A 27,101-nucleotide genomic window follows, 5' to 3' on the forward strand; every position below is an offset into this window, starting at 1 on the left:
GCTAACAGGCCAGCAATTTGGCTGGATGGTTGGTAACTTGAAAAGAATTGGAAGATTGGTGACAAGATTGGGAGAAGAGGGATGTGGATGAATATCTCAGAATGGATACAGAGTGTGGAGATTTTCATCACATGTGAATGGTCACCAATGGCCGCACCCTATAGAGGAGGTTGGCAAAGTGGCTTGTTCGTTGGGTGTCTGTCAGCCTCTTTTCCCAGCCATCCAGTGCTTGCTCCATGGGCCATTGTACAAGGTACCTGGTGGCGGGAATGGAGACTGTGCATGGATTCAGCAACATAGAAGATCCCTAGGCAAGGCTCAGCTTGCTTAACACTAGTGCTGGGTGCAGAATCTGCTATGATGGTTTTAAAAGAGGGCCCTGAATTTTTGTGATGCCTCCCATTGAGAAGGGACTGTTTATCTTCATCCCTTGAATGGGATGGACTTATGACTGCTTTTACTGATAGAGTATGCTAGAAGCGATGCTGTGTGGCTTGGAAGGCTAGGTCACAAAGGCCATGCAGTTTCTGCCCAGCTCTCTTGGAATGCTTGTTCTCCCTAGATTCCCTTCTGGGTTCCTCTCTCTCTCAAAGCCTGGAGACAAGGCTGTAGAGGCTCAAGCCACATAAGGAGGCCATGTGTAGGTGCTCTGGTTCACAGTCCCAGCTGAGCTCAGCCTTTGTGTTTTCCTATTCCTGGGCACCAGAATGTAAGTAAAGAAATTTCAGATGATTCCAGCCTCAGTCTCTAGTTACCACAACTGTTCAAGGGTCTTAGTCCATGTTGGCTGCCATAACAAAATACAACAGACTGGGCGGCTTGTCAGCAACAGAAATGTATTTCTCAGCATTCTTAAGGCTAGAAGTCCAAGATCCAGGTGCTGGCAGATTCAATGTCTATCAGCATTAATTTCTTCATTTTGACAAATGTACCGTGGTGTGTAAGACATCAGGGGAAGTTAGGTGAATGAAGGAATGCTCTGTACTATCTTTGCAAGTTTCCCATAAATCTAACATTATTTCAAAAGAAAAATGAGGGGTCTTTAAGAAGTTCATGAAAAATGTATATTATGAACTATGCATGGATTTCAAAATCTTTCTGCCCCAAGTAAAACTTGTACTAACTTGTTATAACATGTCTGAATAGGATCTAGTTTGAGACACTAAGAAAGATAAGACATCAGTTTGAAAAGAGACCACATCAGTGCAACATGAATTCTGCTAAAATGGAAGCAAGAACAAACAGCAATTCACTGTGAAGCTTGGGTGAAAAAATGATGAAATCATTTATACTTCATGAAAAGTTTATGCGAACAATGCCCCAAAGAAATCAACAGCTTCATACAAATGAATAGCTTGTTTTGAGAAGGTGTGAGATGATGCTGAAGATGAAGCCCTAAGTGAGGGACCCCATGCATGAATTTTTGAGGAAAAAATTAATCTTGTTTAGTAATCAAAGAGGACTGATGATTAACAGCAGTGAATAACAGCAGAAACAGTAGCCAGTGTCATAAATGTCTCAGTTGGTTCAGGTTACACAATTCTGACTGAAAGCAAATTTTGCACTTAACCAAAGCTGTTGTTACCAGATCAGCTGCAAACAACAGCAGAGCTTTCAATGGAAGTTTTAAACAAGTGGAATCAAGATCTTGAAGCATTTGTTCAAAAAGCTGCAACAGGATATGAAACATGGATTTCCTGGTACTATCCTGAAGACCAACCACAATCAGAGCAATGGCTACCAAGGATGGAAGTTGGTCAGTCAAAGCAAAAGCAGACCAATCAAGAGCACAGGTCATGGCAACAGTATTTGGGGGCTCCAGGCACTTATCTTGTTGACTTTTCTAGAGGGCAAAAGAATGGTAACATCTGCTTATTATGAGAGGTTTTTGAGAAAATTAGCCAAAGCTTTAGCAAAAAAACTCTTGGGAAACCAGAGTCCTCCTCCACCACGACAATGCTCCTGCATATTCCTCTCATCAAACAAAGGCAATTTTGGGAGAATTTTGATGGGAAATCATTACAGTCATGATTTGGCTCCTCCTAACTTATTTTTGTTTCCTAATCTTAAAAAATCTGTAAAGGGTACCCTTTTTTCTTCAGTTAATAATGTGTAAAAGACTGCATTGACATGGCTAAATTCTCAGGAACTTCAGTTCCTTAGGGATGCACTAAATGGCTATATCATGACTTATAGAAGTATCTTGAACTTGATGGTGCTTATGTTGATAAATAAAGTTTACATTTATATGTTTATTTTTAATTAATTTTTCCAAATTTTGAAGTCCAAGGGTACATGTGGAATGGCTAGACTGAGTTCATTAATATATGCATTACTTTGCATACTTATTTTTTGTGGTGAGATTTCTTAAAATCCACTCTCTTCACAATTTTTTAAATCTACAAATTGTTATTAACTATAGTTACTATGCTGTACAATAGATCTCTTGAACTTACTCTTACCTAACTGAAATCTTGTGCCCTTTGACCAACATCTCCCAACCCGCCAATTCTCCCCAACCCGCCAATTCTCTCTGCTCCTCAGCCCCTGGTAGCCACTATTCTACTCTCTATCTATATGACCTCAGCTTTTTTAGATTACACACACACACACACACACACACACACACACACACACATATAAATGAGATCATGTGGCATTTGTCTTTCTGTACTTGGCTTACGTCACTTTACATAGTATCTTCCAGGTTCATATTCAACGCTGTTACAAATGTCAGGATTTCTCCCCCCTTTTTTTTCTTTTTTGAGACAGGGTCTGGCTTTGTCACCCAGGCTAGAGTGCAGTAGCACAATCTTGGCTCACTGAAATCTCGACTTCCCAGGCTCAAATGATCTTCCTACCTCAGCCTCCCAAGTAGCTGGGACTACAGGTGCACACCAGTGGGTCTGGTTAATTTTTTGTATATATTTTTTTGTAGAGTTGAGGTTTTGCCATGTTGCCCAGCTGGTCTTGAACTCCTGGCTCAAGCAATCCACCCGCCATAGCCTCTGAAAGTGTTGGCATTATAAGCATGAGTGACTGTGCCTGGCCATTTCCTTCTTTTTAAAGGTTAAATGGTATTCTGTTGTGTATGTATACAATGTGTATACACACACATGTTTTCTTTGTCTATTCATCCACTGATGGATGCTTAGGTTAATTGCATATCTTGATTATCATTTGTGTGTTATAGATTGAATTTTCTCTCACCAGAAGATCTGTTGAAATCCTAAGTTCTGGTACCTCTGAATGTGGCCCTATTTGAAAATGGAATCTTTATAGATTTAATTAAGATGTAAGTTACAATGAAGTCATTGGAGTAGGGGTGGGTCCTTAACCCATTTTGACAGGTGTCTTTATAAGAAGAGGAAAAGAGACACAGACACAGAAGAAAGATGGTCAAGTGTCACCAGAGGCAAAATTGGAGTGATACAGCCACAAGCCAAGGAAGGCTAAGGGTTGCCAGCAGCCAGCAAAAACCGGAAGAGGCCGGCGAGGACCCCCCACTGGAGGCTTCAGAGAGAACTTGGCTTTGTTGACATCTAAATTTTGGACTTCTGGCCTCCCGAACTGGGGGGGAACCCACTTTGGGTGGTTTTTTTTTTTTTTTTTTTGAGACAGAGTTTCACTCATGTTACCCAGGCTGGAGTGCAATGGCGCAATCTCGGCTCACCGCAACCTCCGCCTCCTGGGTTCAAGCAATTCTCCTGCCTCAGCCTCCTGAGTAGCTGGGATTACAGGCATGCACCACCATGCCCAGCTAATTTTTTGTATTTTTAGTAGAGACGGGGTTTCACCATGTTGACCAGGATGGTCTCGACCTCTTGACCTCGTGATCCACCCGCCTCGGCCTCCCAAAGTGCTGGGATTACAGGCTTGAGCCACCGCGCCCGGCCCACTTTGGTTGTTTTTAAGCCACTCAGTTAGTGGCACTTTGTTATACCCATCCTAAGAAATGAACACTGTCTAACTCTTTTATTCTTTTTTTTTTTTTTTTTTTTGAGATGGAGTTTCGCTCTTGTTACCCAGGCCGGAGTGCAATGGCGCGATCTCGGCTCACCGCAGCCTCCGCCTCCTGGGTTCAGGCAATTCTCCTGCCTCAGCCTCCTGAGTAGCTGGGACTACAGGCATGCGCCACCATGCCCAGCTAATTTTTTGTATTTTTATTAGAGATGGGGTTTCACCATGTTGACCAGGATGGTCTCGATCTCTTGACCTCGTGATCCACCCACCTCAGCCTCCCAAAGTGCTGGGATTACAGGCGTGAGCCAACGCACCCGGTCCTAACTCTTTTATTCTTAAAAATACTGGGATTACATAGCCACCACCAAAGGTGACTGGGGGCAAAATGTTCTAACTGCCCCTTGGGACCTTCTATTATCCCCAGTAACTGAGTGTACCAATGGGCCTCTGACCTTGTAAAATCCCATCATCTGCGTGGTTCAGAACCAGCACTGGGAGGCAGCTGACTGGTCAGGACATTTCCAGCTTTTACACTGATTGAGCCATGACACACAGTTCTCAGGGCACAATGTGGGCCGCCGTAAGATGAGCTAAACGTGGTGAAAACAGCAGGCCTGGGCACCAGCAGAGCATCATTTCTGACCCCTTGTATCTGCCCAACACGGAGCAGGGGTCAGTCATAAGAAATTGGCAGATGCGTATGGCTCAGACTTTTGAAAAAAAAAAATCTCATTGGTAGAAGGCAGAACACACTGTGGGTAAATCTCTCAGTTAATTTAATTTTATTTATTTACTGAGATGAAGTCTTGCTCTGTCATCCAGGCTGGAGTGCAGTGGCACAATCTTGGCTCACTGCAACCTCCACCTCCCGGGTTCAAGTGATTCTCCTGCCTCAGTCTCCTGAGTAGCTGGGATTACAGGTGGACACCACCATGCCCAGCTAATTTTTGTATTTTTAGCAGAGATGGGCTTTCACCATGTTGGCCAGGCTAGTCTCGAACTCCTTACTTCAAGTGATTTGCCTCAACCTCCCAAAGTGCTGGGATTACAGGCTCTCAGTTAGTTTTAACATTGTCTTGAGGTTACAATAAAGGGGGCTGATTTTAGCCCCCACAAACTTTCATTTCATTGCTTCTTTAAAAAAATGCATGCTGGGCATGGTGGCTCACAGCTGTAATCCCAATACTTTGGGAGGCTGAGGTAGGAGGATCACCCGGTCAGGAGTTTGAGACCAGTCTAGCCAACATGGTGAAACTTCATCTCTACTGAAAATACAAAAACTGGCTGGGTGTGGTGGTGGGCACCTGTAATCCCAGCTACTCAGGAGGCTGAGTCAGGAGAATCGCCTGAACCAGGGAGGTGGAGGCTGCGGTGAGCCGAGATTGTGCCACTGTACTCCAGCATGACTGACAGAGTGAGACTCTTATCTCAAAAGAAAAAAAAAAAAAAAAAAAAAGAAATGCAGGTAGCTCAGAGACAGGCTTTCCACCTGACTTTCAGACAGTGATGGAGTGTTACTTACCTTTGTACTGAACGGGATAAGGTACTGCGAGCTGCTGTAACACTTCGGACTTGCGGCTTAGCACAATGGAAGTTTATTTCTCATGCATGTAAGGTCCAGCTTCAGGAAGGGAAGCTGCCTCACCAGTCACTGGGGAGACAGGCGGACAGGCTCTGCCATCTTCAGCTCAGGCTTCCAGGTTGCTCTGGGTGTTGGTGTCAGCATCTATTGGTAGGAAGGGGAGGGGAGAAGGTGGAGGGTCCCTAGTAGGTTTTCTGGATCCTCTCTCTGGACTGCCTTCCCCGACCCCTGCTCCCTTCTGCCTGGCCAACCACTCCTAAGACTAAAGAATGTGCAGGATGCCGGATGCAGTGGCTGGTGCCTTGTAGTCCCCGTGCTTTGGGAGGCTGAGGTGGGAGGATCGCTTGAGCCCAGGGGTTTGGGATCAACCTGAGGAACATAGCGAGACCCCTGTCTCTACAAAAAATTATTAAAAAAACCAAACCAAACCAAACAAAAAACAAGCCAGGCATTTGAGTACAAGACTGCAGTCCCAGCTATTTGGGATGCAAAGATGAGAGGAGCACTTAAGCCCCAGAGTTTGAGTTATAATCATACCACTTCATTCCAGCCTGGGCAACATAGGGAGACCCTGTCTCTATTAGAAAGAAAGAAAAATAGGAAGGAAGAAAGGAAGGAAGGAAGGAAGGAGAAAGAAAAAGAAAGAAAAGAAAGAAAGAGAAAGAAAGTAAGAGAAAGAAAAGAGAAAGAAAGAAAAAAAGTGTGCAGGTGTTGCCTCCTCCCTGAACCCTTCAGCCTTCCTGCAGACCTGGGCTCCTCCCGGGCCCCTTCTTGCAGCCCAGCTCAAGGATGCTGTGCTGCTTACTCTGCCCTCACCCCCAAGCTCCTCGAAGTTGAGAGCTAAGTCTCACAGGTCATGCTTCCCAGCTTCCCAGTGACGGCTCCTTAGCTGTTTGTCTATTGCTGACATCAGCTCCACCTGAGCAGAGCCTTTCATAGCTAAAACCCCAGAGCCTAGAACAGAGACCAGCAAATAATTCATGTCAACGCATCAATATGTGTTGATCAAATGGATGAATGAATGACTTGGAAGAATGTTGGAGGCAAGGAAAGGTCCCCAGGTTGACTCCCTGCCGGCCCAGGGCTCCCCACCCCTCCTTTACTAGTCAGGACCCGCGATTGCAATTTGCTGAGCCCAGCGCAAAACAAAAATGTAGGCCTCCTTGTTCAAAGAAAGAATTTCAAAACAGCAAGAGTAGAGCCTTAAACCAAGAGGGAGAGAGTGTCTTCCTGGGCCAGCCCCGGGCTGCTGCGCGGGGGTGGGATGGGGGCTCGCCCCAGGCTCGCTTCCAATCCCCAGAATACCTGTCCTGCGGCTGGGATTCTGCGCCTCCAGTCCGCGACGCCAGACCGTAGGACGCTCTTCTGCAGAAACTTTCTAGACTTCCACTTAGCGGCACCCAAGCGGGGTGCCCGGGCGGACGCAGTCCCCTTCCGGGAGCGGGCGGGCGTAAGGCGGACCCCAGGGGCTTTGGAAGGGACTGGTGGAGACGCTTGGGTGCCGGTGGCTCCAGGCAGACCCCGCGGCGTCCCCCACTCCAGCCCCGCACGGGGCAGAACTGCTGACGCTCCTTTGGAAGAGGGCGCGAGATGGTCTCTTGTCTTGGAAAGTGGCTTAGGTCTTCTTCCGCGTCTGGGCGTCTCGCAGCCGACACACAGGCACAACAGACAGACAAACAGAAAAACCCACAAAAGGCGGCCCCTCCCCCGATTCAGAAAGCCAGTGACGGGCGCTCCTCCACCCCTAACCAGATACGCCAGAACACAGACACAGAGTGACCCGCGCAGAGAGGACAACACAGACGTACGCAGGGACGAGGACAGACCGACGGACGCTTGGACACGGACCCAGGCAGGATCACCTGGGCCTCTGGGTTCCCCAACGGAGACCCACGGGGACTGCCCAGAACAGCGCACGCCCGGGCAGAGCCCGGGGCGCCCCACTTGGCAGCAGCCACGCCCCCCGCGCACACCCCCTTGGTCTGGCTCCGGGAGACCCCTTCTCTTCTCCCTACCCCCGCAACCCTGGGAGGCACCTGTTGTCACCCAGCGTTTCCAGGGCGCCGGGACAGGGGCTGGGTCGGCGGGCGTCGGCGCAGGGGTGAGGGCTGCAGACGGCGGCGGGCGGGGGCCGGGGGCGCAGGCGGAGGTGCAAGAGGACGCGCGAGTGTCTGGGCAGGGCTGGCCTGTGTCCCAGGGATCAGGAGTGGGGAGCTGTCCGCGTGGGTCCCGGAGTAGGCAGGGGGCTGCCCCGGGCGTCGCCCAGTGAGGGGCAGTGGGCAAGGGAGCGCGTAGAATCCCGGGTCAGCGGGGTGGGGCGCCGGGCAGGTGGACAGGGTGGTACCTTGACCGAGGGTGAAGGGGCAGAAGAGGGGAGGGCGGGCCTCGGGAGGTGTCAGGAGAGAGGGCAGGTTGACAGGGGCTTGGGGTGGGAATCGGAGGGGCGTTGAAAAAGGAAAGGGGGTGCTGGTTGGCAGAGGCGTCCGGGCAAGGACAGGAGCCGGGAGCGCAGGCGGGGCCCGGCTGCGACCACCCCCGGTACCAGACTTGGCGCGGGTGTCTCGAAGATGCTCGAGGGCCTGGGGTCCCCCGCCTCGCCCCGGGCAGCTGCAAGCGCCTCGGTCGAAGGGTCGTTGGGGCCCGCGGCCTGCCCGCCGTCCTCGCCCTCGTCCCCGAGGTCCATGGAGTCCCCAGCCACCCGGCGGGGCGGTGTGCGCGCCAGCGTCCCGCAGAAGTTGGCGGAGGCGCTGAGCAGCCAGTACGGGCTGAACGTGTTTGTGGCGGGGCTGCTGCTGCTGCTGGCCTGGGCCGTGCACGCCGCGGGTGTGGGCAAGAGCGACCTGCTGTGCCTCCTGACGGCGCTCATGCTGCTGCAGCTGCTGTGGATGCTGTGGTACGTGGGCCGCAGCTCCGCGCACCGCCGCCTCTTCCGCCTCAAGGACACGCACGCGGGCGCCGGCTGGCTGCGCGGTGAGTCCTGGCGCCGGGCGATCGGGTCTTGGCCTCTTCGCTCCCTGGCCGTATCCTAAGGCGGCTGTGCGCCCTTCCCCCTCTGCCGCCTTCCCTTCAGCCTTTTCTGCCTTGGTCTCTGTGCATCTTTCCTGGCTCTCCCCCTGTCCTTCCTTCTCTCCTCTTGTGAAGCCTGGGTAGCCACAGGAGCTTCCTCTCGGCCTCCAGACGTTTCCATCATTACAGCTACAGTTACACAAACCTCTCCAGTCTCCCCTGGCTTACAGCCGTGCAGTGGCCCTACTGACCCCGTAATGGAGGCCACGCTCTCTCTCCTGGCACTCAGGGCCTTCTAGCACGTGGCCTCCGAGGGCCCGTTTTCTTTGATCCCCTCCTTCGTTCTCATCCTGTGCTGCGGTCGTTCTCACGGACTTTCCACTCCCGTCGCAAGATTTCCTGCTTCCTTGCCTCTGCACACTCGGCACGTTCTGTTCCCTCCTCCAGGAATATCTTTTCCACTCTCCCACCTGCCCCTCTGCTTTCCAAGACGGGGCTCAGGCCTCACCCCATTCTTCCCTTGAGGCTTCTCGGACCCCGTCTCCTCCTGGCTTTGCAGGTCTTTCCACACGCCCCCTGCCCACACTGGGCCCTATCGTCCTTGTCGACACGTCTGTACCCTCCACCCCACTGGGGAGCTCTGTGATTCGTGTCTCTCGGCCCTAGAACCACTTCAGGGCCTGGCACGGAGTAGGTGGGGAGAAAATGAGGGGGAATTAATGAGTGCATGGCTGCAGGGTGGAGCAGGGAGGGCTAGAAGCTCCTGCTGGTGCTCACAGGCATTGGCTGAAATTGTCAAGATAGGAACTCTCCCTTCCTGAAGGGGCTGCCACTCTTTTTTTATGTTTGTTTTTGTTTTTGAGACAGGGTGTTGCTCTGTCTCCCAGGCTGGAGTGCGGTGGTGCAAAGCTCACTACAGCCTCTACTTCCTGGGCTCAATCAATCCTCGCACTTCAGCCTCCTGAATAGCTGGAACTACAGGCACACACGACCTTGCCCGCTAAGTTTTGTTATACTTTGTAGAGACAGGGTCTTTCTGTGTTGCCTCCTGGTCTTAAACTCCCAGCCTCAGGGGATCCTCCTGCCTTAGCCTCCCAAAGTGCTGGGATTACAGGCTTGAGCCACTGTGCCTGGCTGGGGCTGTACGACTTGAATGAGAGACGGAGGTGGTGCAGGTGAAAGGGAGGAGGCCGTGCCAGCATGCTTTTGAAGAAAGCCTGTGTCTGAGTAACCTTCCCGCGAGAGGCCGACTGCATTTCACACCATGTGGTCCAGACACATCACACGTGGCCACCTGTGTTCTCATGTTAGACCTGCATTAAAACTCCGTTAGAGTGGGGCTTCTGTGTTCCTTGCATGCATGAGCTTGGGCGAGTTACTTGATTGCCTCCCTTATCCTGAACCCTGGTTTCAGCATCTGTAGAGTGGGAATCGGCACTGGATAGGATCCAGTGATTGACGAGGAGGGTGCCCAGCACACACTAGGCCTCCTTCCCACATTTCCTTCAAAGTTCCTGCCCAGATGCTACCTTCTTTCCAAATGCCTGGCCGCGATTGCTCCTCCCTTCCATGGGCCACCGTGGCCCTCCCTCTGTAAAGCACTTTTGGTCCTTGTCCATTTCTGCCTTGTATTATGCCTATTTGGATATGAACGGTATCATCCAGATGAGACTTTAGGCTTCCTAAGCTCAGGATCCAGTTCCTCTTGCTTTTGGGAAAATTTGACACCATTGCAGGCTGGCTGAAATTCCTGTTCTGAAAATGGTTGTTTTAGGGACGTTCATGGTTTGTGACTCTCTGTGAATGACAGTGAATCTGGCACTGTTTAAAACAAGGCACGGAGAGTTATTTTAGGATATTGACTTACAATATTAGGCTAAAGAAGATTGTACACACGAGCCTGTGTGCCTTCCTGAAGTCAGACCCCTTTTTTGTCCTTCACTTCTTTTTTCCTCCATCCTTCTTCCTCCCTTCTTCCTTCCCTCCTTTTCCTTTCCTTTCTTCCTCCCCTCCCTCTCTACTCCCTCCCCTCCCTCCTCTCTTCCTCTTCCCTTTCCTTCTTTTTTCCTCATTTTCTTTCTTCCCCTCCTTCATCCTCCCTTCCTCTATCCTTCTCTCCACCATCCCTCCTCCCTCTCTCTCTCCTTTTTCTCTTCTTTCCTCCTCTCTTCCTCCCCCCGTCTTTTTTTTTTTTTTTTTTTTTTTTTTTGAGATGGAATCTCACTCTGTTGCCCAGGCTGGAGTGCAGTGGTTTGATCATGGCTCACTGCAACCTCCACTTCCTGGGTTCAAGTGATTCCCCTGCCTCAGCGTCCTAGCTGGGACTACAAGTGCACACATCACCACACTCGGCTAATTTTTGTATTTTTAGTAGAGTTGGTGTTTCACCATGTTGACCAGGTTGGTCTCAAACGCCTGAGCTCAGGTAATCCACCTTAGTCTCCCAAAGTGCTGTGATTACAGGCGTGAGCTTATTACAGGATAAGCATACACTGTGCCCAGCCTGGTGCATTTAGCATGCTCTTCTTCTTCCTTTTTTTTTTTCTAGTCAGTCCGTGCTTATTCAAGGAATGCCCTTCTTTATATTGAAGTGCAGTTGACTTTTCAAAACCATCATCCTCTTCCCTGGAGCTTCTGTCATCATTCACTTATTCATCCGCCATCCATCCATCCATCCACCATCCATCCATCCATCCATCCATCCACCCACCATCCATCTGTCCATGCATCCATCCATCCACCATCCATCCACCATCCATCCGTCCATCCATCCATCCATCCATCATCCATCCATCCATCCGTGTTTTTTTGTTCTTCCTCTCTTTCTGCCTCTTTCTAGGTTGACTGTGAGCCTGAGTCTATGGGTGAATGGTTGCACCATTTCCTAAGATTGGGAAGCCAGAGGGAAGAGCAGGGTGGGGACACAAAACCAATGACATGTTACATTTCTTTTGTGGACATGCTACATTTGAGGTGTCTTTTGGACAGTAGGCAGAGAAGGAATAAACAGGCATGGCAGAGAGAGCACATGATAGGTGTTCAGAAAATGGTGGCTGTTTAGACATTCCGTGAGTTGCCCCATAATGCTGTAATTCAAGTGAGGTGTGGGTGTCATGGAAATGGTGTTGACCCTGGAAGGCTTGGCTTGAAGTATCAGCTTTATCACCTTCATCTTTCTGAGTCCCGGTTTCCTCATCGGTAAGTTAAGAATCCCAGCCACCTCTCTGGGAGGAGCTGGGGGATGTTGCGAGAAGCACTTTGCAAAGCCCTGGACATTCCTGTGGGTTCATTAAAGAAACAAGAGGCAAATTTTGAATGTCAGGAGGCTCCGATGCCACAGGGAAACACCTTCAGCCCCAACAAGGACTGGGGTTTCCTCCGGAATTCTAGCTGGAAAGACAGGTTTGACCCAGGAACTCAGCTCTGCCCTGGTGCTGGTGACAATCTTAGATCAATAGGCAGAGGGCAAGTCCCTCAGGAAAGGGAGCAGTGATCCCCAAGGCCCATTCTGGGGCCACCATGAGGGTCTTGCTTAACTGCATGCATTTTCTTACACATTTGTTTTCTTGGATGAGATTTCTGGTCCAATGGAAAATATAGACATAGTGTCACGATTTCAACACATATAAGAGAATGTGGCTGCCAAAAAGTCATATGCAGGCTTGACTTTCATTGGAAAGGAAGTCAGACTGTATGTGGAGGGTCTCATCCTCTGTGAGCATTTCATAGGGCCCTGGAAAGAGTGGCAGGAGGAGGAGCAAAAGGAAGGTCAGTCCAGAAGAGAGAAGGATGCGGAGGTCTCAGGGTGGAAAGTGCTGCTGCCTTGCACCTGTCAGCTCCAGGTCATTTTCTGTCTTTCAGCAAATAAGAGTCATTTCCTCTGAGAAACCTCTCCCAATAGTTTCAGACCAGAGGCAGCTCCTAGAATGTATGGTCTCATAACACTCTGTTCATTTTCTTTCTAGCACTATCAAGCAGGAGATTGTATTATTCAGTGACTGTTGTGCTAGCCAGACTGAGCTCCTAAAGATAGAGACCCTGTCTGAATGTGCTTACCATTGTATCCCAAGCTCCTAGCACAGTGCCTGACATGTTAGCAAATACCAGTTGGTATCTGCCGAATAATTGAATGGATGAATGAGTGGATGGATGGATAACTAGATGGGTGGATGAGTAAGTGAATGATGATAGAAGCTCCAGTGAAGAGGATGATGGTTCTGGGAAGTCAACTGTACTTCAATATAAAGAAGCGCATTCTAAATTAAGTAACAGGCTGGGCATGGTGGCTCACATCTGTAATCCCAGCACTTTGGGAGGCCGAGGTGGTCGGATCACTTGAGGTCAGGAGTTTGGGACCAGCCTGGCCAACATGGTGAAACCCCATTTCTACTAAAAATACAGACATTAGCCGGATGTGGTGGCAGGTGCTTGTAATCCCAGCTACTTGGGAGGCTGAGGCAGGAGAATTGCTGGAACCCAGGAGGCAGAGGTTGCTAGTGAGCCGAGATCATGCTACTGCATTCCAGCCTGGGCAACAGAGTGAGACTCCATTTCAATAAAATAAAATAAAATAAAATAAAATGAATAAATAGGTTAAATATCAGCTGGTGATGGAAGGGTGCACTTAGAGAGACATTGAGCCTCCCAGCCCTGGGCTTGTCCAGGTAGAGGTCAGATGGCTGCCGGTCAGGATGCATTGGAAGCGTTCTTGCATGAGATAGAATGTAGACTAACTCTGTGGGACCTTCCACCTCTAAGAGGGGGGTTTAAGATTCTAGAATCCTAGGAGGGATTTGGATACCTAAAGAAGGGGGGGGGCCCTCTGCCATCACTAGATGGGTACCCTAGGTAGTCTTTAGATTATTCTCAAGCATTGTGGTTGGTAAACTTTCTAATTGGTTCTAATGCAGCAAGTTTTTCTTGGTGATTGAGGGATAATAATAACATCCCACTTACAGAACTTTCTAGGTAAGGGGCACTGTTCTAGGTGACTTCCATGTAATGACTCATTTAATCTCCTCAGCACCCCTACAAGATAGCCATTATTCCTACTGTTACATTTTACAGATGGGGAAACTGAGACATAGGTAAGTTAAGTAATTGCCCAAGGTCATCAACTAATAAGTGGTAGGAAATGGGCACCTGGCCTCTGCCACTTGATGTTCTACTGTCTTTAGAGCATGACTTTTGTCAATGTTCCATGGACATCCAACATTGTATGCTCTGTTTTGAGGTGTGCAATATTTTATATACATAGAAAAGCAAGTTCATTGCTTGTGTGATTCAATTCTTCTCTGTCTTTACTTATATTTTGTCTTCTTAATCTGTCTAGTTCTGAAATTTTCAATTCTGTTTTTTATTACCAGCAGGGAGGCTAAATATATAAAGCAGGGAGGCTGAGACAGGAGGATCGCTTGAATCCGGAAGGCTGAGGTCGCAGTGAACAGAGGTTGCTCCATCGCACTCCAGCCTGGGCGACAAGAGTGAAACTTTGTCTCAGAAAAATTTGCGTATACATATATATATAAAGCAAAAGCTGTTTTATTTGGGAACACATGTGACTGTTGTATCTTTCTCATACAGTCTGTCTTTTATCATGTGTCGTGATAAAGGAGGAAGAACTCTTTATCCTACTTATTACATTAACTTTAAATCCCGTATGGTCTGATATTAATATTGCCACTCCAACTTTCTTTTTGTTTGCATTGCCTGGTTCCTCTTTATCCACTCCTTTATTTTAAACCTTTATTATTTTGTTAAAAGTCTGATTTGTGTAAAGATCATGTAGCTAGGTTTCGTGTTTAATTCAATCTCCCTATTCTTGCTTACTACTTAGTGGGAGGGTTTAGATCTTTCTAACTTATAGTAATGACTTACATAGTTGACGTTTTTGTTTCCATTTTTCTTCAGGATGTTTATGATATATTTTACATTCTAATTCCTTCCTTTTTCTTTTTCAAATGTTTGCCTCTTTTGAGCATTTGAAAACTTTATTGTGATTTTTTTATTCCATTAATGGCCATTTTTTCTTCCCTCAGCCTCATAATCAGATGCATATTACTTCATTCTTTATTTTTTTGAGATGGAGTTTCCCTCTGTCACCCAGGCTGGAGTGCAGTGGCGCAATCTCGGCTCACTGCAACCTCCACCTCCCGAGTTCAAGCGATTCCCCTGCCTCAGCCTCCCAAGTAGCTGGGATTACAGGTGTTTGACACCACACCTGGCTACTTTTTGTATTTTTAGTAGAGACAGGTTTCACTGTGTTGGCCAGGCTGGTCTTGAACTTCTGACCTCGGGTGGTCTGCCTGCCTCAGCCTCCCGAATGCTGGGATTATCGGTTTGAGCCACTGTGCCTGGCCAAACTTAAAGGTTTTGTAGAGATGGTTTAATATTTAATAAAATTTTGCCTCAATATGTCTATTCCGTATGAGAAGTCTTCACAGGGCATGTAAATCACACATCTCAGGCAGTTTATCCATTTGGATTTAAGTTCTTTTCTTTTTTTTTTTCTCCTATTAATCTGATGATCTGTCTCCTTGACTATCTGTCTCTCCACCCATTATACCTCCACCTCCACCAGTCTTCCACAAAGTTGATTGGTCACTCTAACTTGCTCTCCTCTTCATCTTCCCCTCTTCCGGGGACCCTTCCAGTTCACAAGTTGTTTGTTTAAAGTCCTTTGTCAGATGAGTTATGTGGATGACAGTTTTCTCTCACCCTCTGTTCTCTGTTCAACAGTCACCTCCTTTCCTAAGGGTGCCTTCACCCTGTCTCCTTCCCTGCTTTTCTTTTCTTCATGCATTTAGCACTTCCTGACATTTTTTTTTTGAGGCAAAGTCTTGCTCTGACTTTTTTTTTTTTTTTTTTTTTTGAGGCAAAGTCTTGCTCTGTCACCCAGGCTGAAGTGCAATGGAGTGATGTCCGCTCACTGCAACCTCCACCTCCCGGATTCAAGTGATTCTCCTGCCTCAGCCTCCCAAGTAGCTGGAACTACAGGCATGTGCCACCACACCCAGCTAATTTTTGTATTTTCAGTAGAAACAGGGTTTCCCCGTGTTGCTCAGGTTGGTCTCAAACTCCCGACCTCAGGTGATCCACCCACCTTGGCCTCCCAAAGTGCTGGGTTTACAGGTGTGAGCCACCTCGCCTGGCCACAATTTGTGTTTTAACAAGCCCTCCAGGCGATTCTGATGCTGTAGACCATCCTCATTTTCTGTGTGGGAATCCTGAGGCTGGGGGCAGGAAGTGACTTGCAGGGACTCATGTATTCTGCAAGTTTCCAGGTCTCTACAGTTGCAGGTCTGTGCTCTTGCCACTCAGCCAGGCTGCCTCGCCTCATCTTACTATGTTTTTTTTGTAATTAAAACCAACCACATATCAGTCAAAACATTTCAAAGCACTGCGATTGAGTCTCCACTCTTACAAAGTTTCTAATTTCATTGGGGTGTTTCCAGGATTAAAAAACAATGTGAGTTAGAATTGTTTCTATAAGGCTTTGAGCAGTGGAAAAGTGCCAGGAGATTGCATTGCTTTTCAGGGGAGGCTTCTCAGGCTGGGGCTGTAACGTTATAGCCCAGCGTTAGGGCTCATGCCCCCCTCTCCGCTCAGTGCCTTAATGCACAACACACATGATCCTGTTTCCTCCTGTTGGTGGGAGAAATGTGTAAATGGAGGTCAACGCTGGCCCAGGAGAGAGATGAGGAACTCTGACATTGATCAAGCGCCCATGAGCACTGCCCTTTTCTCACTAATGACTTCATTTGTCACCAAGTGTCCTAGGAGGGATTTGGGCGCCTAACAAAGAGGAGGGGAGCCCTCTGCTATCACTACATGCATTTCATGTATTCCTTTCTAGTCTTTTTAATATGCATTTTTTATTAGTTTGTTTTTATATTTTGGGCAAAACAATGCTCATTATATTATCAAAGATTGCTTCCTTTCTTCAGCACACCTAGCACAGGCCCTTCCTCAGCTACTGCTATAGAGCCTCTACCCATCTTTTTTTTTTTTTTTTTTAAATAAACTTGGCTGGGCTCAGTGGCTCATCCTTGTAATCCCAGCACTTTGGGAGGCTGAGGCAGGTGGACCACTTGAAATCAGGAGTTCAGGACCAGCCTGGCCAACGGAGCAAAAACCCATCTCTACTAAAAATACAAAAAATTAGCTGGGCATGGTGGTGCACACCTGTAATCCCAGGTACTTGGGAGGTTGAGGCACAAGAATCACTTGAACCTGGGAGGCGGAGGTTTCAGTGAGCCAGGATCGTCCACTGCTCTTTAGCCTGGGCGACAGAGTGAGACCCTGTCTTAAACAAATAAATAAACTTTTTATTTTAGAAAAGTTTTAGATTTATGGAAAAGTTGCACAGATAGTTCAGAGAATTCCTATATACCTGTATGACCTGCACACTGCACACTTATTCTTTAGAGAGCAGGATTTTAGGATTAGAGAATTGAGATTTTTGAGCAGAACAGTGACATTCTTAGATTGCTCCTTTTTGAAAAAGCTTCTAGAAGCCTATTGTTGATTGGACCAGTCTTTGTTGATTGTATATCATTTGTCAGACTCTGGGATATGGGGTGGGTACAGTGATGAACAGGACACAGCACCTGACTTCTAGATTTACCTTCACAGCCCAACAGTAGAATTGATTTATTCATTTAGAAGTAATTTTTATTTTATTTTTTGGTAGAGATGGGGTTACTTAGGCTCATCTCAAGCTCTTGGCCTCAAGTGATCCTCCTGCCTTGGACTCTCAAAGTGCTGGGATTACAGGCATGAGCCACCATGCCTGGCCTTGAATTTATTTTATTAATGTATTTTTAATTTTTACTCGTAAAACATGCATTTATATATATAAAATTTACCAACTTACCAGTTTTTAAGTGTACAGCTCAGTAGTGTTAAGTGCATATACACTGTTGTGCAATCAATCTCCAGAACTTTTTCATCTTCTAAAACTGAAACTCTGTCCCCATTAAACACCGACTCCTCATTCTTCCCTCCCTCTAGCACCTGGCAACCACCATTCTACTTCTGTCTCTATGAATTGGCTTACATTCGATACCTCATATAATGAAATCCTACAGTATTGTCCTTTGTGGTTGAGTTTATTTTGCTTAGCATAATGTCCTCATGGCTCCTCCATACTGTATCATGTGTCAGAATTTCCTTCCTTTTTAAGCTGAACAATATTTTGTTGTATGTCTATACCTCACTGTGTTTATCCAGCCTTCTGTTGATGGATGCTGGGTTGCCTCCACATTTTGAATACTGAAAATAAAGCTGCTAGGAACAGGAGAATACAGATATCCCCTCAGGTCTCTGCTTCTAATTCTTTCGGGCATATACTCAGAAGTGAAAATACCGGATCATGCCATATTAGTATTTTGAATTTTTTAAAGGCCCTCCATACTGTTTTCAATTGTAGCTGCACCATTATACATTCCCACCAACAGAGCACTATTTCGCTATATCCTCACCAATGCTTGTTATTTTCTATTCTTTTTTTTTTTTTATAGTAGCCATCCTAATAGGTGTGAGGTGGTATTTTTTAGTTTCGATTTGCATCTCTTTAATAATTAGTGATGGTGAACATCTTTTCATGTACTTGCTGGCCATTTTAATGTCTTCTTTGGAGATATGTTTATTAAAGTCCTTTACCAATTTTTAAATTGGCTTTTGTTGTTGACTGATTGATTGATTGACTGATTTTTGGAGATGGAGTTTTGCTCTTGTTGCCCAGGCTGGAGTGCAATGGCATGATCTCGGCTCACTGCAACTTCGCCTCCCAGGTTCAAGTGATTCTCCTGAGTAGCTGGGATAACAGACATGCGCCACCATGCCTGGCTAATTTTTGTATTGTTAGTAGAGGCAGGTTTCACCGTGTTGGCCAGGCTGGTCTTGAACTCCTGATCTCAAGTGATCCACCTGTCTCAGCCTCCCAAAGTGCTGGGATTTCAGGTGTGAGCCACCGCGCCTGGCTCGTTATTGTTGATATTTAAGAATCCTCTTTACATTCTCTCATAGCAGCATGATTTTCAGTATCCAATAGGTGGTGGCAACCCAGCATCCATCAACGGATGGATAAACACAGTGAGGTATAGACATACAACGAAATATTATTCAGTTTAAAAAGGAACGAAATTCTGAAACATTATACAGTATGGATGAGCCATGAGGACATTATGCTAAGTAAAAGAAACTCCATCACAAAAGGACAATATTGTAGGATTTCATTATATGAGGTATCAAATGTAAGCAAACCTGTGTGTTGTGGATATTAATGACTTATTAGATATATAATTTGCTAACGTTTTCTCCAGTTCTGTGGGCTATCTTTCCATTTCATTGGTAGTGTACTGTGATGGGCAAAATTTTTCATTTTCATGTAGTTCAGTTTATTTATTTTAATTTTCGTTGCTTGCATTTTTGATGTCACAGCCAAGAAATTATTGCCAAAGCCAATATCATAAAGCTTTCCCCCATGTTTTCTTTTACAAGGTTTATACTTTTAGCTTTTATATTTAGATCTTTGATCTGTTTTGAGTTCATTTTTGTATGTGGTGTAAGTGGAGGGTCCAACTTCATTCATTTGAATGTGGATATCCAGTTTTCCCAGCACATTTTTTCTTAAGACTGCTCTTTTCCCATTGAATGGTCTCAGCACCCTTATGGAAAATCATTTGACCATGTACATAAGGGTTTAATACATAATATAATTTATTTTGAAATGACACCCAGGCATAGTAATGGAATGTGTGTGTTTCTGCTCCTCCCTTCATCCCACATTCAGGTAGTATCACATTGTTTGCAGTCATTACCATCATCCTGGGATGCCTTAAAATTGGATACTTCATTGGATTTTCAGAATGTTTACCCGCCACTGAAGGAGTTTTCCCTGTCACCCATGCAGTGCATACTTTGTTGCAGGTAAACCACTGATGCTTATTTATTTGTCTCGTACCTGTGAAGTGTATCCCAGGGTGTGTAAAGACTTGTAACATCAAGGCGTGTGGCACTGGAGCCAGCGTGAGCAGCTGCAGACTGCTCAGCGAGTCCCAGGGTGACCTGGAGATTATCTCTGAGGCTTAGTCCTTCAGCTGCCTCCACTGCAAAATGAAACTGTGTCCCCTTGACCATTTTTGCAGGGATCCTATGAGGCAGAACTTCTGATGATGAGGAGTCAGGATATTCTGCCAAGCCAGAGTCTATCCTAAAGGCTTGAGAGAATTTTATTTTCTGGGCATATGACAACTTTATTGAGAGCATTCACGTGCCATATAATTCATCCACCCAACATGTGCATTTCAATGGTTTAGTCTCTTCATAGAGTTACACAACCATTGCCAAAATCAATTTTACTTTTAAAAAGTTTTAATATTTTTCCTAAGTGGAAACGATGTGCCATTGCAGTGCGTCCTCTGGCTCATGGAAGCACTTTTGTTTTCTCACTTGGGGATTAAAATCTTTTAGAAATGTATGCGGATTTTTTTTTTCCCAAAGCACTGGTAAACTTGGTGTGGCTCAGAAGTAAGGATTTGAGGAATATAATTTAAATACATAGCTTAGGGTCAGAAAAATCTCATGGTTGAAAAGAATATTAGATGGGCCTTCAGTGTAGTGTTCGCCCTTGGCAGAAATCCCTGGTAATGTTATCAGAGTCAGGATCTGAACTGTTGAATTGTCAGCCTCATTTTTTTTTCCTTTTTTCTTGTATCTGTTTAAGGTATACAACAGGATGCTTTGATATTCCTAGCCATAGTGAGTGATTACTACAGTCAAGCATATTTATGTCTGTCACCTCACATAGGTGCCTTTCTTTTTTTTTTTTTGGGTGTGGGAAGAGCACCTATATTTCCAGTATATAATACAATATTACTGACCATAGTCCTCACATTGTGCATTACATCTCTAGAATCATTCATCTTACGTATTTGCAACTTTGTACCCTTTGACCAAATCTTCTAATTTTTTTCCTCCAACCACCATTCTACTCTTTATGTTATTTTGTTTTTATGTATTAATTTAATTTAATTTTGCAGTCAGAGTCTTGCTCTGTTGCCCAGAGTGGAGTGCAGTGGTGCAATCACAGATCACTGCAGCCTTGAATTGAGGCCAGTCATCCTCCTGCCTCAGTCTCCCTAGTAGCTAGGACTACAGGCATGTCACCATGCCCAGCTTCTACTCTGTTTTTATGCATTCGATTAAAAATGTTTTCCTGGATACCACAGGTAAGTGAGATCATGCAGTAATTTTCTTTCTGTGTCTGCCTTATTTCACTGAGCACAGCATCTTCCGGATTTGCCCATGGCAGGCTCTGCCCTCATTTTTTTCTTAGGAAGAAGTTGGAGCTCAGAGTAGACAAGTGACTTGCTCAAAGTCACCGCGGAGACTCAGTGATTATTTTCTTCCTGACAAGTCACCCTGGAAGACCATGAGCTTGTTTTAGTGATACTGCCATTGCTGAAAATATTTTTGGATTCCCAGTTTGAGAATGTTTTTTGTGAAGTTTTCTACCTCTAGGAAACTAGTGATGCCATTTTAAAAACTTCATCTTTTATCCAAAGTGACCTTGAGTCTGTAGACTCAGTTGACTTACCAGACAGCACTGGATGACCTTAGAGTGTTTCTCTAGATCAAAGACATTCTCAAATAGTGAAGCTAACAGACAGAGCGTGCCCAGTGAGCCTGAAAACAGTTTAGCTCAGTGGTGGCATGCTGGAATCGCTGGGGAGCTTGCTGAGGGACTAATTTGGAGGGGCTGCCTTGTACCTGAAAGCTGTTATGGACTGAATTGTATCCCCTGTAAAATTCACATGCTGAAACTGTAATTCTCAGTACCTGATCATGTGACTGTATTTGGAGATAGGGTCAGTTAGAAGAAATTGAGGTTAAATAAGATCATTAGGGCTGCCCAAATTCAATATGCCTGGTGTCTTTATTTTTTATTTTTTTTGAGTTGGAGTTTTGCTCTTGTTGCCCAGGTTACAGTGCAATGGCATGATCTTGGCTCACTGCAACCTCGCCTCCCGGGTTAAAGCGATTCTCCTGCCTCAGTCTCCCAAGTAGTTGGGATTATAGACACCTGCCACCATACCCAGCTAATTTTTGTGTTTCTAGTAGAGGCAGGGTTTCACCACATTGGCCAGGCCAATCTTGAACTCCTGACCTCAGGTGATCCACCCGCCTCAGCCTCCCAAAGTGTTGGGATTACAGGCATGAAGCACCATGCCTGGCCCTGGTGTCTTTATAAGGGGAGGAGAGAAGGACACAGCACACACACAGAGGGACAGCCATGACACTGGAGGAAAATGACCGTCTACAGGCCAAAGAGAATGGCCTCAGAAGGAACCAACCCTGCCAACACCTGGATCTTGGATTTCTAGCCCCAGGACCCTGAGAAGAGAAATTCCTGTTATTGAGGCTGATGGTCGGTGGTCCTTTGTTATGGCAGCCCAAGCTGATCAAAGTTAACGGGCTGTTCATTCCAGGGACGTCAAATCCCATGAAGACAGAGCCTTATAGTGATAAAGAGATAATGTGGAAATCTTATCTTTTTTTTTTTTTGAGATGGAGTTTCACTCTTGTTGCTCAGGCTGGAGTGCAGTTTACTGCAGCCTCCACCTCCCAGGTTCAAGCGATTCTCCTGCCTCAGCCTCCTGAGCAGCTGGGATTACAGGCATGCACCATCATGCCCGGCTAATTTTTGTAGTTTTAGTAGAGACACGGTTTTGCCATGTTGGCCAGGCTGGTCTCGACCTTCCTACCTCAGGTGATCTGCCCACCTTGGCCTCCCAAAATGCTGGGATTACAGGCATGAGCCACTGCACCCTGCTGAATGTGGAAAGCTTTAATGAGCCAAAAGAACTGCATTTGTTCATTCATTCATTTTTCATGCAGTTCATCTTTAAGTATTGGGTGAACCTTGTTCTCAGTATGGGAAATACAAGGGTACAAAGCCATGGTCTGTGGCACACTCCACTGGGGTGTCAGGTAGGGGACAGTACCCAGAACAGTGACAACACTGGGCTCAGTGCTTTGACCAGAGTGTCTCAGAGCAATGAGGGGGCACAAAGGAGCACATTTCAGCAGCTTGGGTTGTGATTCGGTTTCTGCCAGGGAAGGTCCCAAAACTGTCTATGAAAGAGTAAGGAGCACAGGGTAGTAGGTCAGAGGCCACTGGAGGAGGGTGTCTTTGGGACGTGCAGTCTTCCCTCACAGCGGGGTAGGGGGAGATGTGTGGGCACAGGCTGGATCCGCAGTTTGGTGCAGGGCTTATAAGATTGCACTCTGGTCAGATTGCATGACTCTGCCTCTGACTACAGCTGTGTGGCCTTAGGCAAATTACTTAACCTCTTTGGACCTCATGGGTCTTACTTGCAAAATGGGGACAATCACAGTACGTACTTCATGCACGCGTTGTAAGGATTAAAGGCACAGGTGCATGAACAGCACTTTGCACAGGGCTAGGTGTGCAGCAAATTCTTGGTCAAGGCTGACCGCCACCTAAAGGCTTGGGCTTCACCTTGAGGGCAATGGGGGGCCACTGAAGGCTTTAGGGAGTGGAATGACCTGGACAGATGTGAATTTTAAAAATATCCCTCTTACTTCGTGGGTTGGAGATCCTAGCTTTCTAATTTAAGGCATTTTATTGGTCTGGCAAGTCAATGAATTAATCATTCTATACCTGTTGGACACTTACCATGTGCTTTTGCTACATCAGATGTCTGGAGAATGGGAATATATATATGAAACAAGTATGTGGTATTCTAAAAAACAGAGCATTTATTTATTTTAAAATTGTGGCAAATACTGTAAAACCTGTAGCTACCAGAATGAAATCACTTTTGTCAGACCCAGGCAAAACAAGGCTGGGAAGGCACCAAGGAGAGGGGACTCCTGCCTACATGTCTGAGATAAAAACTCTTTCCAAGGACTTCCTTAAAACCCTCATGCATTTCCTGCTTTGATGAGGCTAGATATTACTAGACATTCTTCAGGACTGCAGTAATGCAGGTAAGATGCTCTTGGAAGAACACCTGCCCAGCCCTGGCATCTCCACCAATGAGCTGATGACAACTCTGGCTTTAAGCCTCTAGAACCAATTAATTCTGTTTCTAAGCAGCTTATGCAAATCTCTCTTTGCTAATAACAGCTCCTCCTTACTCTTCCCTCACTGAATGCACTGGTGGCTTGCCATTCCATGCATTCTGGATTATTCTGGATTGTAATTCCTATTTCTATTTCCAAGTAAATCTAACATATTTAGAGATAATTTTCTCTAGTGTCTTTTTTTTTTTAGATTGACAATACACCTAACATTTCCCATCTTAGTCATTGTAAGTGTATGGTTCAGTAGTGTTAAGTATATTCATATTGTTGTACAATCAATCTGCAGACCTTTTTCATCTTGCAAAACTGAAACTCTGAACCCACTAAATAACTCTCTAGTTCCCCTCCCCTGGTTTCTGGCAACCTCTATTCTACTTTCTGTCTTTTTGAGTTTGAATATTCTAGATACCTCATACAAATGGAATCATACGGTATTTGTCTTCTTGTGTCTGGCTTATTTCTCATAGCATAATGTCTTCAAGGGTCATCTATATTGCAGCGTGTGTCAGAATTTTCTTCCTTTTTAAGGTTGAGTAAAATTCCATTGTATGTCTATACCACTGTGAAAGAAAAATAAATCTTGGGATCCCCAAATCACTAAGCCAAAAAGAAAAGTCAAGCTGGGAACTGCATCAGGCAAACCTGCCTTCCATTTTATTCCTAAATAAGATAGCTACAAAGATCTTAAAAATCTGCATACCTCTCTCACAATTTGCCCACTGGGAAATTCCTTGTGGGCTCCAAGATCTTTTCCCTAAAACAGTTGTGTTCAATTTCACCCTCACAAAGTAAATGGATAGCTTATCTTCACAGGCACAGGACAAAGGACAGAACTCAAAGCCATCCCTCTGCTCACCTGAGACAAATACATACCTGATGGCTTCCTGTGCCCTGTGTTTATTTTATCTTATGTAGAAATGCAGGTTCACTGAGCTAGATGGATGCATAGTGAAAGACTGATCTCACATGTGAAAGACTGATCAAAAACTCAAAAAAAATGCAACCATTTGCCTCTTATCTACCCACACCTTTATAAAAAAATTTCTTCCTTGTTTCCCAACATTTGCTCTTTCTCTTTAAAGCATTAAGCCCTCAAAATAATCTCTAAAGAAAGGCACAGACCAGTCTTCTAGGTGCATGTCCTTAATCTTGGCAAAATAAACTTCCAAATAGATTGAGACCTGTGTCAGGTACTTTTTGGTTTATAACACATTTTGATCATCCACTCATCTGTCTGTGGACATTTGGGTTGCTTCTACCTCTTGGCTATTGTGAATAATGCTGCTATGAACATGGGCGGACAAATATCTTTGTGAGAACTTGCTTTCACTTCTTTTGGACATATATATATATACTCAGAAGTGGTATTGCTGGACCATATGATAATTCTAAAAATAAAAAAAATGCCAAAAAGCATTTATTTAAAAAATAAAATGTAACATTACTGAAAGAAGTGGAAAAGATAATAAAAATGCATCTGTAAGCAAATCAACTGAAACCAGCATTTGTTATTGCTTTTATGTATTTCCTCCATTACTTGTACTTAAAGTGTACATTCTTGTCAAAGTTAATGGATGTAGAATTTTCCATTACAATTTTTTCACTATAAAAAGGTTTTAATGTTGGTAGGTAGTTTTTATAAAAAGCATCAATTAAATGTCTGTCTAATTTTAAATCATCGATAATTGCTAATTTACTTAACTGTTTCCCTGTTATTGGGCTGAATGCTTTAATGAGGAGTCACTGCTATTTTTATTATTGGATGTTTCCAGACAATTAGTGCCTTGAATGTGTTTTCCTGAGTAAGACAGTAAATCTTAGGTAAAAGAATGTGAAAGAGGTGATATGTGTATTTTATTTTGTACTGTCTGATTTTATTTTTATAACTCTTAATTAGAAAACAAAGATTAAATGAGACAAAGTTACAAAATGCCTAGCAGTGTTTGGCATGCAGTAGGTGCTCAATATGTGTTTATCTCTAAAATGAAGCCCAAAACATTTTAGAAGCCCAAATAATGCCTGACAACATCAGTGAATTTACTGAAGACATACATGCTTCTTTAGGAGATAGTCTAAGTAATTGACATAGATCATTTCATTTAATTGCTCACAATACCCTCTAGGATAGGTTCTTATCATTCCCATTTCAAAGATGGGAAAACAGATTCAGCAAGCTTCCTTGACTTGCCCAAGGCCATGGGCTATTCAGTGAGGAAGTCAGGATTTTCACAGGTCTGATACTATATAGCATCTATGACTTCAATCCCTTCCCTTCATTGCTGCTAGTGACTACATAACCAGGGGACTACATAGCACATGTAACAGAGTGAAATAAAATACAAGCCCAAATCAATTTCATTATTCATTTCAAGCCCTCAACATTTCCTTTCTGGCCACCAACACAGAGTAACTGTACAGTGAATATTTCTTGGATGAAAACTAATATGTGATATAAACCAGTTATAGAATTCATGACGGCGGGCTACTACTTCCACACCCTGTCCCACAGCAGACATCCTCAATCAATCACCCCATCTCACAGAAGACATCCTTAATCAATTGCAGCACCATTTCTTCCTGAACCAAGAGGCCTCAATTTACTTTTCTGCATAGTACTCCTGGATCACTGTCCCCACTGGGGAGTGGCACTGCCACCTAAGATGGAGTAGGAGGTCACTGATGTCCCAGCGTGTTCCCATGCTTTTTCTTTGAGTTTTATAGTTTCTCAAGTTTGCAAGTGTAATGATGAGTGTCTCACCTATTTTTCTTCTTTCTTTATTTCCATCTAGGTATATTTTCTTTGGGGGCATGCAAAGGATATTATCCAGTCTTTCAAAACACTGGAAAGGTAAAAATTGTGGGTAATTGCTTTATATGTTGAATTTGGCATTCATTTAGAATTATCAAAACTCATCACTGCCATCTTGCTTTGGTTATAAAAACAGACCAACTCTCCACTTGGTCCTGAAAGCTAAGCCCTCACTTGTGGCCGAGAGAAGAGGGCCTCTGTTGTTGGCTCCTCCCTGGGACAAGTCCAGAGGTAGCATGGTGGTGGGGGGGCTTGAATTTTGAATTTGAATCTGCATCTTAGACACTTTTGCCTTATGGCCCTCAGTTTCCTCATCTATAAAATAGAGATGAAGGAAAGAAAATGTAATTTGATTTTTTAACCCTGATAAATTCTCAGTTGAGATGCTGGCCTGAAAACAAAGGTCAGATTAACAAGCGAAAAACCAGCAGGAGTTTACTGACACTTGCACTGTGCCCATGATGTGGGAGGGATCTCAGTTCTAACACGTTTCTGTCAAAGCAGTGGTTTAGGGGCTTTGCTTAAATAGTATTTAGCAAAGAGCCATAAATCCTATAAGGACAAGATACAGGTGAGTTTGCTCCCAGATTCTCTTATCTCTGCTGGCTTCGTTTCTGAGCTGGTAAG

General features: G+C 45.3%; 2 protein-coding genes across 3 annotated transcripts in view; both read left to right on the plus strand.

Annotated features, from left to right (window-relative positions):
• The window catches only part of TMEM128 (transmembrane protein 128), a 28,366-nt gene extending 18,780 nt beyond the window's left edge, over positions 1–9,586 (plus strand). Inside the window, exon 5 of one of the 2 annotated variants that reach the window (XM_032254200.1) lies at positions 9,575–9,586. The gene's annotated coding sequence lies outside the window, so the exon portion shown is untranslated. Of the gene's footprint in view, positions 1–1,146; positions 1,166–9,574 lie in introns of those variants that run through there. The other variant, XM_032254201.1, reaches the window with a different exon arrangement.
• Positions 8,113–27,101, plus strand: part of OTOP1 (otopetrin 1) — a 50,817-nt gene continuing 31,828 nt past the window's right edge. Inside the window, exons 1-3 of the mRNA XM_032253831.1 lie at positions 8,113–8,515; positions 19,347–19,483; positions 26,455–26,513. Coding sequence (XP_032109722.1) covers positions 8,113–8,515; positions 19,347–19,483; positions 26,455–26,513 — 599 coding nt within the window. The remainder of the gene's footprint in view (positions 8,516–19,346; positions 19,484–26,454; positions 26,514–27,101) is intronic.

This window comes from Sapajus apella, unplaced genomic scaffold, assembly GCF_009761245.1.
Source record: "Sapajus apella isolate SASKATOON/1434 unplaced genomic scaffold, GSC_monkey_1.0 scaffold85, whole genome shotgun sequence".
Taxonomy (NCBI): Eukaryota; Metazoa; Chordata; class Mammalia; order Primates; family Cebidae; genus Sapajus; species Sapajus apella.